General features: G+C 30.9%; 1 protein-coding gene across 1 annotated transcript in view; it reads left to right on the top strand.

Annotated features, from left to right (window-relative positions):
• Dhc93AB (Dynein heavy chain at 93AB) overlaps positions 1-12,440 on the top strand; it is a 253,302-nt gene that overhangs the window by 22,330 nt on the left and 218,532 nt on the right. The window contains exons 4-5 of the mRNA XM_081751294.1: positions 2,442-2,594; positions 6,410-6,621. Coding sequence (XP_081607420.1) covers positions 2,442-2,594; positions 6,410-6,621 — 365 coding nt within the window. The remainder of the gene's footprint in view (positions 1-2,441; positions 2,595-6,409; positions 6,622-12,440) is intronic.

The raw sequence follows: 12,440 nt of genomic DNA, 5'->3' as shown, positions 1-12,440 counted from the left end.
TTCAATTCTTAATATTTCGTTAACAGCTATTACTAACCTCACGATTTATTCGGTTATTAACAAGTTTTTCATTATTTAGTTTCGTGTTAGTTGAAATAATAGGATTTTCTACTTGCAATCACGTGAAAATGACGTCATATACCTGCGTAACTTGTTAAAAGTAGAAATACTATTAATTTTAATAGGTTTTGCCAATGTACCATATTTAGGTTTAATTTACAAGATTTTAGTAAATTAATTAGTTATTCTTGCTTTAAGAGAGGTAGTTTTATTTATGCCAGCTAAATTAACTTCTTAAAATTAAACGAAATATAGAATTATTTTCTTAATTAAATTCCATATGTTTAAGTCAGCTTTACCCTGATTACAAACATGTAACTTCCCTCTGACGTGTATGTAGGAACTATTTGGAAGAAGCTATGACCGAGTAGACGTAAATTTCAAAAGTACGACAAAGATTAGTATTTTCTGATTATATTCAGCCACTTTAGGATAGACTGGCTGCTTAAATGATTTAATAACATTTCTAGTATCTTTGTTAATTTAGTAACAAACAGCGATTTATTTAATCAATATAATTCATGGAATATAATGCTTGTGTTATCATAGTGGATGAAAGTTCTAACTTGTTTTGAATCTATTAGAACCAAACCAATAGCGAAATTAAACTGATTCTATTTTTACATAATAGCTATTGTATAATTTAGACAGGATTACGAAATATAGACATACAGAGTGAATTTGCAGTAAATGTTCATGATAATTATTCAATCATCAGCATGAACAGTTTAAAGCAGTTTACAGTTCCCCATTTTCATAACCTATGCTGACCACCTGGACAATTACTAATAATTTCATGTATGATTTGTAAGAATCTCCATTAATAGAATTTGGATATTAAATTCTACAATGAAATATAGGTCTTCAGTCACCTAACTTAACCAAACATGGAATTATAAAACAATAAAATAATTGAAATTCCTAAATTTACCATAGAACATATTTATAGAAAAATACATTTACAAGTGGATTTCATATATCATTATATTTTGAATCAAAGTTCATACTTCAAATTATCTGAAATGACACTGAGATAAAAATTGATCAGTCATTTCTTACAGTAGTTCGAATCGCAATTCTTTTTTACGTAATAGTTCTTTCGGATAAAACACTAGACAGCATAATATCCTTTTGCAGTAGAATATCGTCACATCGATTTCCGATTAGCTGTAACCCACTTACTTTGCAGGAAAAGTGGCTTATGACTCTTTCATACGTGTAGAAATATTTGTTTATGAAACGAATAAGTAATTTATTCTTCATGAGAATGAAAATGTATACCATTTTTAATGTGTAGATAAATAGATAATCCATTAAATACTAGAATTATATTTTAATCCAGTATATGACAATGGTTTCATCAAAATGTGTGTAAAGCAATTGTTTCTTAAACTTACAACCGCAAAGTATACCAGCACTTTCGATTAATATTGATTTTTGCATTTCATATATTTCGATTTCCTATTCAGGTAAATTATAAATTAATTTTGTTCATCGTAGAAATAACAGTAAAGAAAAGTAATCGTTTTGTATTTTAACTAAATTATTTTGCAATACTTCTAAATGTTCTGTGAAAGAATTGTATACCATATATTGACAAATATTTTTTTGTTTCAAATTATGAAAATTACTGAATAATAGTTTTCTGGCACCTGTTAAAAATGAAAAAATATTTATTTTAATTAACTTTGATTGTCAGAAATAAAATTTACATCTAGTAAAGGCTGTTTTGTTCTTTACGAAATATTAAATATAGTTCGAGCTTTAGTAATATAGTTAGTAACTTTTAATCTGATTTTGTTTTCCATCAGCAATAAAGTACTAATGGGATTATAAGCGGATCATAATTAATTATAATACCTATTAAAGTTTAGTTTTGTAATTGATTTTGGAAATATTCTAATTTCACAGCATTACACATTAAAATATCTAAGGCAACGTTGCAATTCGCTTTTACAAGTCATTAGTACCATATTATTGGAGTAAAAAATCCGATAATTTAGAAATATCATTGATGAATGATTCAGTCGTAAATGTGCTATAGCGTCAATTTCAAATTCTTAAAGTGCCTCAATATTTTTAAACCCAAAATTGGGAGAGTTTACAACTATTAAAAGATTGATAGATTATTTAATGAAGGTGTCAACTCCGAGGCTATTTGTTCCCGAAATATAAATAGAATATAAAACATAAAAACTCTCTATATTTCAATATATCATAAGTAATTCATTTGCAATATATCGTAAGTAATTTAGCTTATAGAAAAAGTGACATTTAAAAAGCACCATGGTCATAATACTTCGTACACAGTTTGAGGAAAGTATAAATGAATATTTTCTTGAGAGTTTCTCTTCTTAATAAGACCTTTTTTTTAATTACAGAGTTGAAGTTTTGGGAAGCCAGGTTGAAAAATCTGGAAAATATTTATGAACAACTTAGAGAAACAAAAGTAAAGAAAATGGCAATTATTTTGGAAAAGACAGACAGCGCGTATTTTCCAAGTTTTAGAACATTGTTTAGGAATGTTGTAGCAGGTAATAATTTTGTGTTACAAATTAAATATAATAAGTATAGCTTCTACGAAAGAAAACAAATAAATTTCGGTTCAAGGTCAATAGTGGCAGACTTCTTTTTTAAAAAAGAATTAAGGATTAGCAAATACTTAAGCTCGTGTATTTACAGTTGATTTATTATCTTATTATTACCACTCTTAATTTTTCTTTAATTAATCTTAATTGATAAGTATTAAAGATCTTCGCTACACTTATGAACATTTGTTTTTAATTTTTGGGAATAACTTAAAAGATAATAAAGAACATCAAAACTTTAGAAAGTTTATAGTATATAGAATAGTATAGAAGATAGCTGGATAGTATAGAAGCACAAATTGCGAGCATTGATAACAATCAATATAGCAAGTGAAATAAAAAGTTTCATATTAACCGCAAGAGTCCCAAGAACTAAGTAGTTTTTCAGGGAACAGCGTCCTCTTTTTCAGCTTATATAAGTTTGAGAAAAGGTTAGTGCTACCAGGACTCTCGATCTTCAACAATTATATGGACTGTCATTAGATATGACTGAACGCAAAATTAAAGGATCTTTTTATTCGTAAATTAAATCCTTTGCTCAATCCTGACAAAGGTGTAATTAACTCGATTTGGAGTGACCTTATTAATTCATACTTCCGCTGGTTGGAAAGAAAGAGGAATGAAAAGTGGACATCGATTAACTTCACAGTTTGTTGAGTTGAGTTGATTTTGAGTTTAACGTTTCTTTCAGTAGCGAGGCTATATGAGACGGGACCTACTGATTAACGTGAAATCCGAACCACATGAGCTCCGCCCGGGAAGGGTCTCCCCCTCACAGTTTGTTATGATGGTGCATGTGCCAAAGTATTTTCCGATGTGAAATGTGGATCACTTCAAATCATTTCTGTCCTTCCACCTTTTCGTACATGGTTTTACCTTTATAACATTCTTCAAAGTTTTGTAAGTTGAAGATACGTACCGTATTCCTCGAAAATAGTACATAGTTCTTGGAAATTTTTATTGAGTATGGAGCTCCTTATTTCATTTGCTACATTGAGCTGGATAGTACTTGGAAAATGTTATTAAATAAATTAACTGTTGCTTTAAAACCGTTTCTTCTAGGGCTTAAATTGGGTACGTGGCGTCATAAACTCCAAACTCAGACTTCTGTCCTACAAGAAACGCCTTGAAAACAGTTCTCAGTTCTTTTACTAGTAGCATTTTACAAATACTATCTGGCTCACTTTTGAAATATTATAAGTGCTTTGTTATCTTCAAGTTTTTCGCTACGATTTTGAAAAAGAATGTTGAGGTGAACGTAGCTAAGGCATTTAAAATTTCATAGTTTTGAGAATACTCATTGTAGTAAAATCCACAGATATTGGTTAAACAAAATTTAAAAGAAATAGGAAAATATAAAAATCGGAACCTACTTTGCACCCAACACCTTCTTTCTTTTTTATGCGATCGTTATGCTAGACATTTCGACCAACTTGTGGGTCATGAACGCAAGTAAATTCACTTCTGTCCGGACAAAATTTATTTTAATATATCTTGGAATGATTTGTTGTCATGTAATAGGAAAAGCCCAATAAGTAGCCCGAAAATACGCTTGTATATTAACAATTTTACAGTGATATTATGTCACTTTACCTTCTAACAAAACTGAGGTAATTCTCAGAATATTATTAATTTTATTGTGCTATCCTAATCAATCCTCACTAAAACTTCACTCTGAATATTTCTTCGTCGCTTATTATTGTTACACTGTTTGTTCATTATAAACCACTAAAAATAAATTTTCTTGAATTCTCTTTCCTGATCTATCAGTAAGTAAATAGAATTCCAAATATGTCCGTGATTTTATATTACTTAAAGTGATTTATATGAAGAATTTTGTACATAATTATATGTTAATAAGCAACAAAGAAACATTCAGAGTGAAATTTTTGGTAGAAGTGATCAGGCTATCACAATAAAACTAATAAAGTCGTAGGAACTAAGTCGTTTTCTTAAAAGCTCGAATGACGTAATATCAGGTTTAAAATGTTAAATATACAAGCATTTTTCGAGCTACTTTGGGCGCTTTTTCTTTTATAGAACAACAAAACTTTTCGAGACGTTAAATTAATTTTGTTCGGTCAGCAACAAATTTTCTCGCGTTCATGGGTCCCAATAAGGTCGAAATATCAAGATATTGCATATTTTCGGCAGACTGCCAACAGCCTGTCATTATCAGCAGTCGTTGAAGGAATTTCCGCTGCAATCGTGTAACGTCTCGTAAAACAAATTTATATTACAAGAAGTGATGTGATCACAGTGCAAGTTTCTTCAACTCCGTTGATAATGACGGTCCGTTGATCATCTTCTGAAACTGTACGGTTATGTATAAGTTATCGACACTTACTAGATAAGTCTTTGATTATTATTAAATTATGTTACTAATTATGTTATTAAATACGTAAAATACTTAAATACGTTCCTACTTCATCACATTAAAAATCCCTTTGTCCCTTGAAACTCTAGAAAATACATGAACTAATGAAAATATTTTTACTTTGATGTAATATTTGTGCTGTAATTTCATAACTTCGATTGAATTCTGCAATACAAATAAAGATTAACGTAGTGCTTTATTATGAATCTAAGAGGAAAATTCAGGCACGTAATCATGACGAGTTATGATAAATTATAAACTAATATTAAGAGAAAAGTAAAAGCACATGAATAAGTCTGTTTCGCGCAACCGTGATCAAGTGTCGATGTGCTAGGTATAATATTTCATTTGCAAATCTAACAGGACTGAGTATGTATCATATACTTATTTTTTATCCTGTTAGTTTATATGTGGAATTATTTCTCTGTTTTCTTTAAAAGAAACCAGATTTTTTATGATATGATTTTAGAATATAGAAACAGAAAGAAAATAACTTACTTACACGTACTGTCCTTATTTGATAGGGCTATATTTTGACTCCTAATTTTTACTGAAACCTTTGTCAAGTCCGTTTTCTTTTTGTTGCAAAACTAAACTTTTTTGCCTATATTTGGGTTTTTTGTTCTTCATATCTTGAAAGTCTTCCGCTATTGCTATGTTCCCTTCCCGTATTAACTTTTTATGGGTATTAATGTTATATTAACAAATTGTTACTGGAATATTTGAGCGGCAGAAGGAATTTCAAAATATGTAAAAGGACAAAACCCCATAATGCAGATAAACAAGCTTGTTTTTTCAGCAAAAGGAAAACGAAGTTGACAAAGTTTCCAGTAGAAATTAAAGCCAAAATATAGTACTATTAAATAAGGACAATACACAGGTATGTTATATATAAATATGTATTATGCAAAAATGAAGACACTAACATGCTATCATTTTACTATTTCTTCTTCAAGTCTAGCTTAGTTTTTCAAAATGAATTATTTACATTATATTTAAATTTATTATTAATTAAATTAAATTTGATTATTAAATATATATTTGATTATTATATATATATATATCTTACATAACTTAATTTTCACAAACTAAGAGACATATAAATAGATTTGAACATGAAATAATAAACTGAAACCATTGGTTCAAGTATTATTTTAAGGAAAAGTATCCAGTCTGTTAAGTTTTACAAGGAACTTTGTTTTTGTTCATTTTTTCGAAAACTATACATGAAGTTTTACACTCACGTATATTATTTTGTTCAGCTTAATAAGATTTATCAATTAGTGTATGTATCATCTTTGCACATTTGTTCCTGTTAAACACTAATAATATTGTAAAATTTAAAATCAAAGAATAAAAATGATTTATATGTTTTACTTTCTAGCCTTGACTGAAGCCTATGACATAAACTTGTACCTAAAGCCTTTGAACACACATTTTGAGGCACTGGAAAGCACAGATTTTACTGATGTTAACCCATTGTTAATGCCTCTTATGAACACAGTTTGCTTGGTTTGGGCCAATTCACGTTACTATTGTAACTCTGCAAAAATTATTGTTCTACTGAAGGAGATATGCAATTTGCTGATAGCAAAGGTGAGCTATTAGACAGCACTAAATTGGAGATTTTATATGTCCTAAGACATATATATGTTAGTATATAAAAAGGAATAGGATCTACAAGTTGGATCTACAAAGATTTACAAGTCTTTCAAAGAAGTTGGAGTAATCAACGTTATTTATAATTCTGTTGAAAGTTGCGTAGTATCATTTGCATTTAAAGTACGTATATATTTGAGGATTGCACAGATAGAATGAGGAAATATGTATATTCTTTTATGATTTTTAAGTCTAGGAATATTCAATAAGATATAGTGCTTCTAGTGAATGTCTATTTAAAGATTTTGGTCTTCTAAGTTGACTATTAAGATATTTTTCTCTCATTATTATGCACTATATTTTTGCATAATAATTATATAGCATAATATTTCATAATATTCATACAATATTTGCTTGCATTAAGTAATAATTGTTACGTAATAATTTACACAATAACTATTTCTAAAAGAATTATAGCTTTACATCAAAATTTATTCTTGAATTTATTGTGTTATTCTTTTTCATTACCATCATCATCATCATAGGTATTCAGTTATTATTGGCAGGTCACTTGCTGCAACTGAAAAGCTTCCATGTTACACGATCTTCCGCTAACCCCTTCGTCTTCGTGTACGATTTTTCTGTTTTGGTATCGTCCATTAATTGAAGTCTCCTTCCTGCCACTATACCCTCCACTACGTCCCCCATAATACAGTTCCTTCTTATCCAATGCCCCAACCAGTTTCTCTTCCTCCTTTTTAATAATATATAAAATTGTTCTTTCCTACCCTACCATTTCTAACACCCTCTCATTCGTTTTCCCCTCGACCCAGCTAATTCGCTGCATTCTTCACCACACCTATATTTTGAAAGCTTCCAGTCGTTTTTCATTTTTAGGTAATGTTCATGTTTCTGACCCATACAATACAATACTCCAAACGAAGCATTTTATGAGTCTTTTTTGCAATCTTTTTTCAAGGTTCCACAAAATATTTTCTCCCTCCTAAAGCCTTCTTTCGCCATTCCTTACTTTTATTGCTATCCTTGCTTTTATTTCACGTTCACATTTCATATCGTTACTAATAATACTACCCAGGTATCGAAAACTGGTCACTTGTTCCATTTTCTCCCCCTCCTACTTCTATATTTGACACCGACTCCTTTGTTCCAATCACCATGTCTTTCTAACATTTATTTTCATCCCATATTCTTTACAGCCTTTCCTCAAGTTTTCTAACATCTTATTGATTTTCTCTACAGATTCTCCAATAAACGCCACATCATTTGCAAACTGTATATATCTAATCATTGTAACTTTTCATTATCAGTGCCTAATTTTGTTTATGTCTAATTATCCTTGAATATTATTGTCATTACGTGTTGTTATAAATGGGATTCGTTCATACAAAACTGTCATTATATATATATATATATATATATATATATATATATATATTAAAAAGCAAAAAACTGTTCGCAAAAATTGTAAAAGTTTGTACTTAATATTAAAGACTCACAATAAAATATTTCTTTAAAAAACTAACGAAACCGAAATAAGTAGTGCTTATTTGAAATTCTGGCTAAGTATGAAATATTTTTTTCGTCTGTCTAGTAGCATGTATTGAAAAAAGGGTCATATAAAATGATTTACTGTAATGTTTATAATTATTTGTTTCTGTTTTTCATTCTTATAGGATGTCACACATGGGATAATTTACGTTCTTTTTATTTATTTCTTAACATTTACAAGTATTGTATGCCTGCATTTGAATGCATCTTTCGAATTTGATAAATCACAATGATCATGACGGTTACATATGTATATAATAGAAATGCTCAATCTATTTTCAGAATGCAATCATGAATGACATAAGAAATTAATATGTTTAGCATGTATTGATTCTTTTGCAGAGCATAGCTTTCATAAGAGGAAGTAGGATGGATGGTGTTCTAGACAATAGGGTATTGGTCTTGTTCCTACTAGTTTTGACATTCATTAATTGCATGATTTTTATTCCATAACTAACAGCTTTCTTCGATGCACGAAACAAAAATAACTTCTTTTACTATTTGTGTATTTGACATTAATATGTAAGTGCGATTTTGTAATATTTGAAACAGGGTCACCAATATTAATTAATGAATATTTTTGTGTTTTAGTCGTATAAAACTATACAAGTATATGAAATTTTATATACACATTCCATTCGCTGTATATGTACATTATTAGTATACAGTATCGTAAACTTATATACAAAATGCACCGAATGAGTCAAAAGACAACATTAGTCCAACTGTCATTCGTTCAATCCAGTCATCCAATTGAGCACCACATGTGTTCAATTGAAATCAGTTGTGGTGATCGTCCAGACTAGGAAAGTTGACGCACGGGTTGAAGAGTACATTGGGTAGCTCAAACGGCGTATGGCTTTGCATTATCCTGTTGAAAGAGTATATTATCCTTAATGTGGAGAAACCGGAACAGAACGGTTTGGATGATGTCTTGAATATCCGCTTGATCAGTATTATTTGTGTGAACCCAAGAAGTAGAACATGTTCTTATCATTATACACAATGATGCATCATTCATCTCGCGACTTGCTCTTTTCGCGACACCATTGTGGAACATAGTAAGGTGTGACAAAAAGCCTGGCAATCAGAACTCTTCTATCTTACATACTATTGTAGACGGTTCTACCGGAAACTTCGGTTGCTACATTGTTCATAAATCATGATACAGTATATGCAATGGATCTGCAATAGGAGATCGTTCGATGCGGATGTTCAGACATGCATCCGTCTCCTGCTGCCGTCCGGAAGACAATTGACGTATGAGTAATTACAATGACCCACAACGGACACTGCCGCCGCAAAGTGATTCGCAAATCTGGAAAACAACCCACCCGGCCTTCTGTAAGCCTATGTATTAAGAAAGATGAACAAATCACTGTGTGCTATTAAAGGAAGAAAGGGAAAGGGAAAATTAAATAACTTAAATCACTTCAAATCTTGAAATTGTGGTATTTAGTATTTATGCCTTACGTCGAGATTTAAAGAATATTTTCTAAGTGATAAATCACTTAAGGATCCAAACCTGGGGGGATCTACGGCAGAAGCAAACCCATTTCATCACCACTATCGATGTGACTATCCTCTTACAGAACTCTGAAACCGCTGCTGATATTACAATATCAGTCTTCACATTTATAGGCAAAATGGTTGTATTCGAGATGTTTAAAACTCCCTATACAATAAGGTTAACCAGTCTTAGAACTTTTAATTAAATAAACACATAATGTAAGAAATGCTTACATGATGTTTCATCTTTGAAACAAACAAACATGAACCAATACATAACAGACTCATCTATCTGAGAGAAATTATTGCATTCACAAAAAAAAATAAGTTTAGCTGTTCCTGCAAAATAAGTCACTTGTAAGTGTTAGAAAAAATATATATAGTCTATAGAAAGGCCAAATGAGTTTTTTTTTCATCCACAAAAATAATTTTCAAATGAACGACTATGGAATATGAGGGCGCTTCGATAAGTTCTTGAAAAGACCCATAGAAGATAGCACTACTTCCAAACCGAGAACATTATCATTATGGCTCATTTTATGTTTTTATACGTTATCATTCTGGATTTGTGTTTTAAAATGTCAAATTTTGAACACTGAGCGATCATTAAATATTTGGTTCAAAAAAATATGAATGGAAAATAAGTGCATAATGATACGAAAAATAATCTGGTGAAATCAGCTGAACTGTCGTCAAGTTATTAAATGAACAAATAAGTTTAAAAGTCATGAAAGTCAGGAAGATGTACTCGTAAAGGGAATGTGATCAAAACTTGTCACTACACTAAACATTATTGAAAAACTATACGATATGTTATTCCGGAATCACTGATTAAAGGTGATTGATAGCAGGCACGTAGCCAGGATTTCGCAATAGGGGGAGTCCGTGACGAAATACTGTGGCTATCACACCAGGGGCTCGATCATTCTAAACTATTTTACTGGCAACATATATTCGTTCGTTTAGCCAGGATTTCGTAATGGGGGGAGCGTGACATGAAATACTGTGGTTGCACACCAGGAGATCAATCAATCTAATCTACTTTACTGGCAACATACCCATATTGGTTTGTTAAGACAGTAAACAGGATATGTTAGTAATTATTTTAATTAAAAAACTATGAAGAAATCTTGAGAAAAAGAATACAAAAAAGTATTGAAAAAATATAGTCTTCCGAGGTCATTCGAACTCGGTCTTCTTCCTTCTTCTTTTTCTTATTTTCGTTTAATGCCATCAGGGATAGCAACGAGATCTCTTTCGGGAGTAAAGACAACCTATTCCGCGAAATTCAAAATGGCTCATATTATTGGTGATTCTGGGCATTTCTTCAATTTTACCTGAGAGTCTATCTTATCGAACCGTTTATCGATCGTCATTGGTAGTCCATAGGATTAGCATGGAGATAGATGGAATTCCGAATGTTTCGTTACAATAATATCAAGTTTCAACTTGACCCTTTCCTCCCCCCTTCCCCGTTTCTTCCACACAAATCTCCTCATAAGAAAGAGTGACCAAACGCTTTATGTAGCTTTATATTTTGACGCTGATTCATCTTTTTCTCGTTTCTTTTTGTTTCATCCTTCCTTAATATTTTTCATTTCTGGATCCGAAGGAGGGTCTGAGCCCCCGGACCCACCTTTTGGCTAAGTGCCTGATTGATAGTGTAGAAGATCTATGCATTTCAGATTAATTAGTATTTCAGATTTTGAACAAAGAATTGTGCATGAAGAAATTCTCTGCAAGAAGTGTCGAAACTGCTGACACGTAACTGAAAATTAAATCAGAATGCAAATCTCTACGAACAATAAGACTGTTTTGATTAAAATCCAATTGGTTTTATCCTTCGATTCATAACTATTGATGAAACATGGGGGATCAAAAAGCACTAACAATTAAAATGATTGAATATTTTGATTTTGCACCTTTAAAGAAAGCCATGTTTGTGAAAGTCTGCCGGAAAGATACTGGCTTCAATTTCTTTTATATACTAAAAGCACCTTCTAGAGGTGCTAAAGTATCTCCCACACGGTAAAATCATTCGTGTAATTTGGTAACCGATGAAAGCTATGTAAAGTTTTATGAATCAACAACAGAAACAAAGGAAACGACCAGTATATCAAAGAAGAAACTCGTCCTTCATTACGACAATGCTCTTCCGCATAGAGTGTAGTTGAAATGGCCAAAATAAATGAGTTGGGGTATGTATGATTTGCTGTTATTTCCGTCTGATTTACCAGATTTTGATATAGTGGTGACTTTGAGTTTCTTGAGACAGAGAGCTTAAATCATCATTCAAAGTGCATTTTGCATGTGTGAAAGAATTTAATTTCCGCTATGATTCAGGATACCATTGCACCAAGTATATTAGTGCTAAGGAAGACTAAGTTTAAAAATTCAGGAGGTTAAACAATATTTTTTATGTCATAGAACTTTTGAAAAGACTCTCGTATCTCTCTTCTCTGGAATATTAATTTTCAGAATATTTCGCAATATTCTTTATTATATCTTTTAACGTTTCATGTTCTTGAATGCTTTATGTAGTAAAATTACTTATTGGTGACTCTGTTTACGTTTCAATATTCTTCTTTACACTTAATGCTCTACTTTGTGTGCTTTTGCAATGATATTTAAAAATTTCTAAATACTTTTTCACTTCTTTCTACTAATTTTTTCGTGTTTGTTAATTTAAATGTGCCTGTTAAATTCACCCACACTAAAAAAAAATTCTCTAAATATCA

This window comes from Thermobia domestica, chromosome 3, assembly GCF_964235325.1.
Source record: "Thermobia domestica chromosome 3, izTheDome1.hap1.1, whole genome shotgun sequence".
Taxonomy (NCBI): Eukaryota; Metazoa; Arthropoda; class Insecta; order Zygentoma; family Lepismatidae; genus Thermobia; species Thermobia domestica.
The sequence above is the reverse complement of the archived record's forward strand: the minus strand, read 5'-3'. Positions and strand labels throughout refer to the sequence as shown.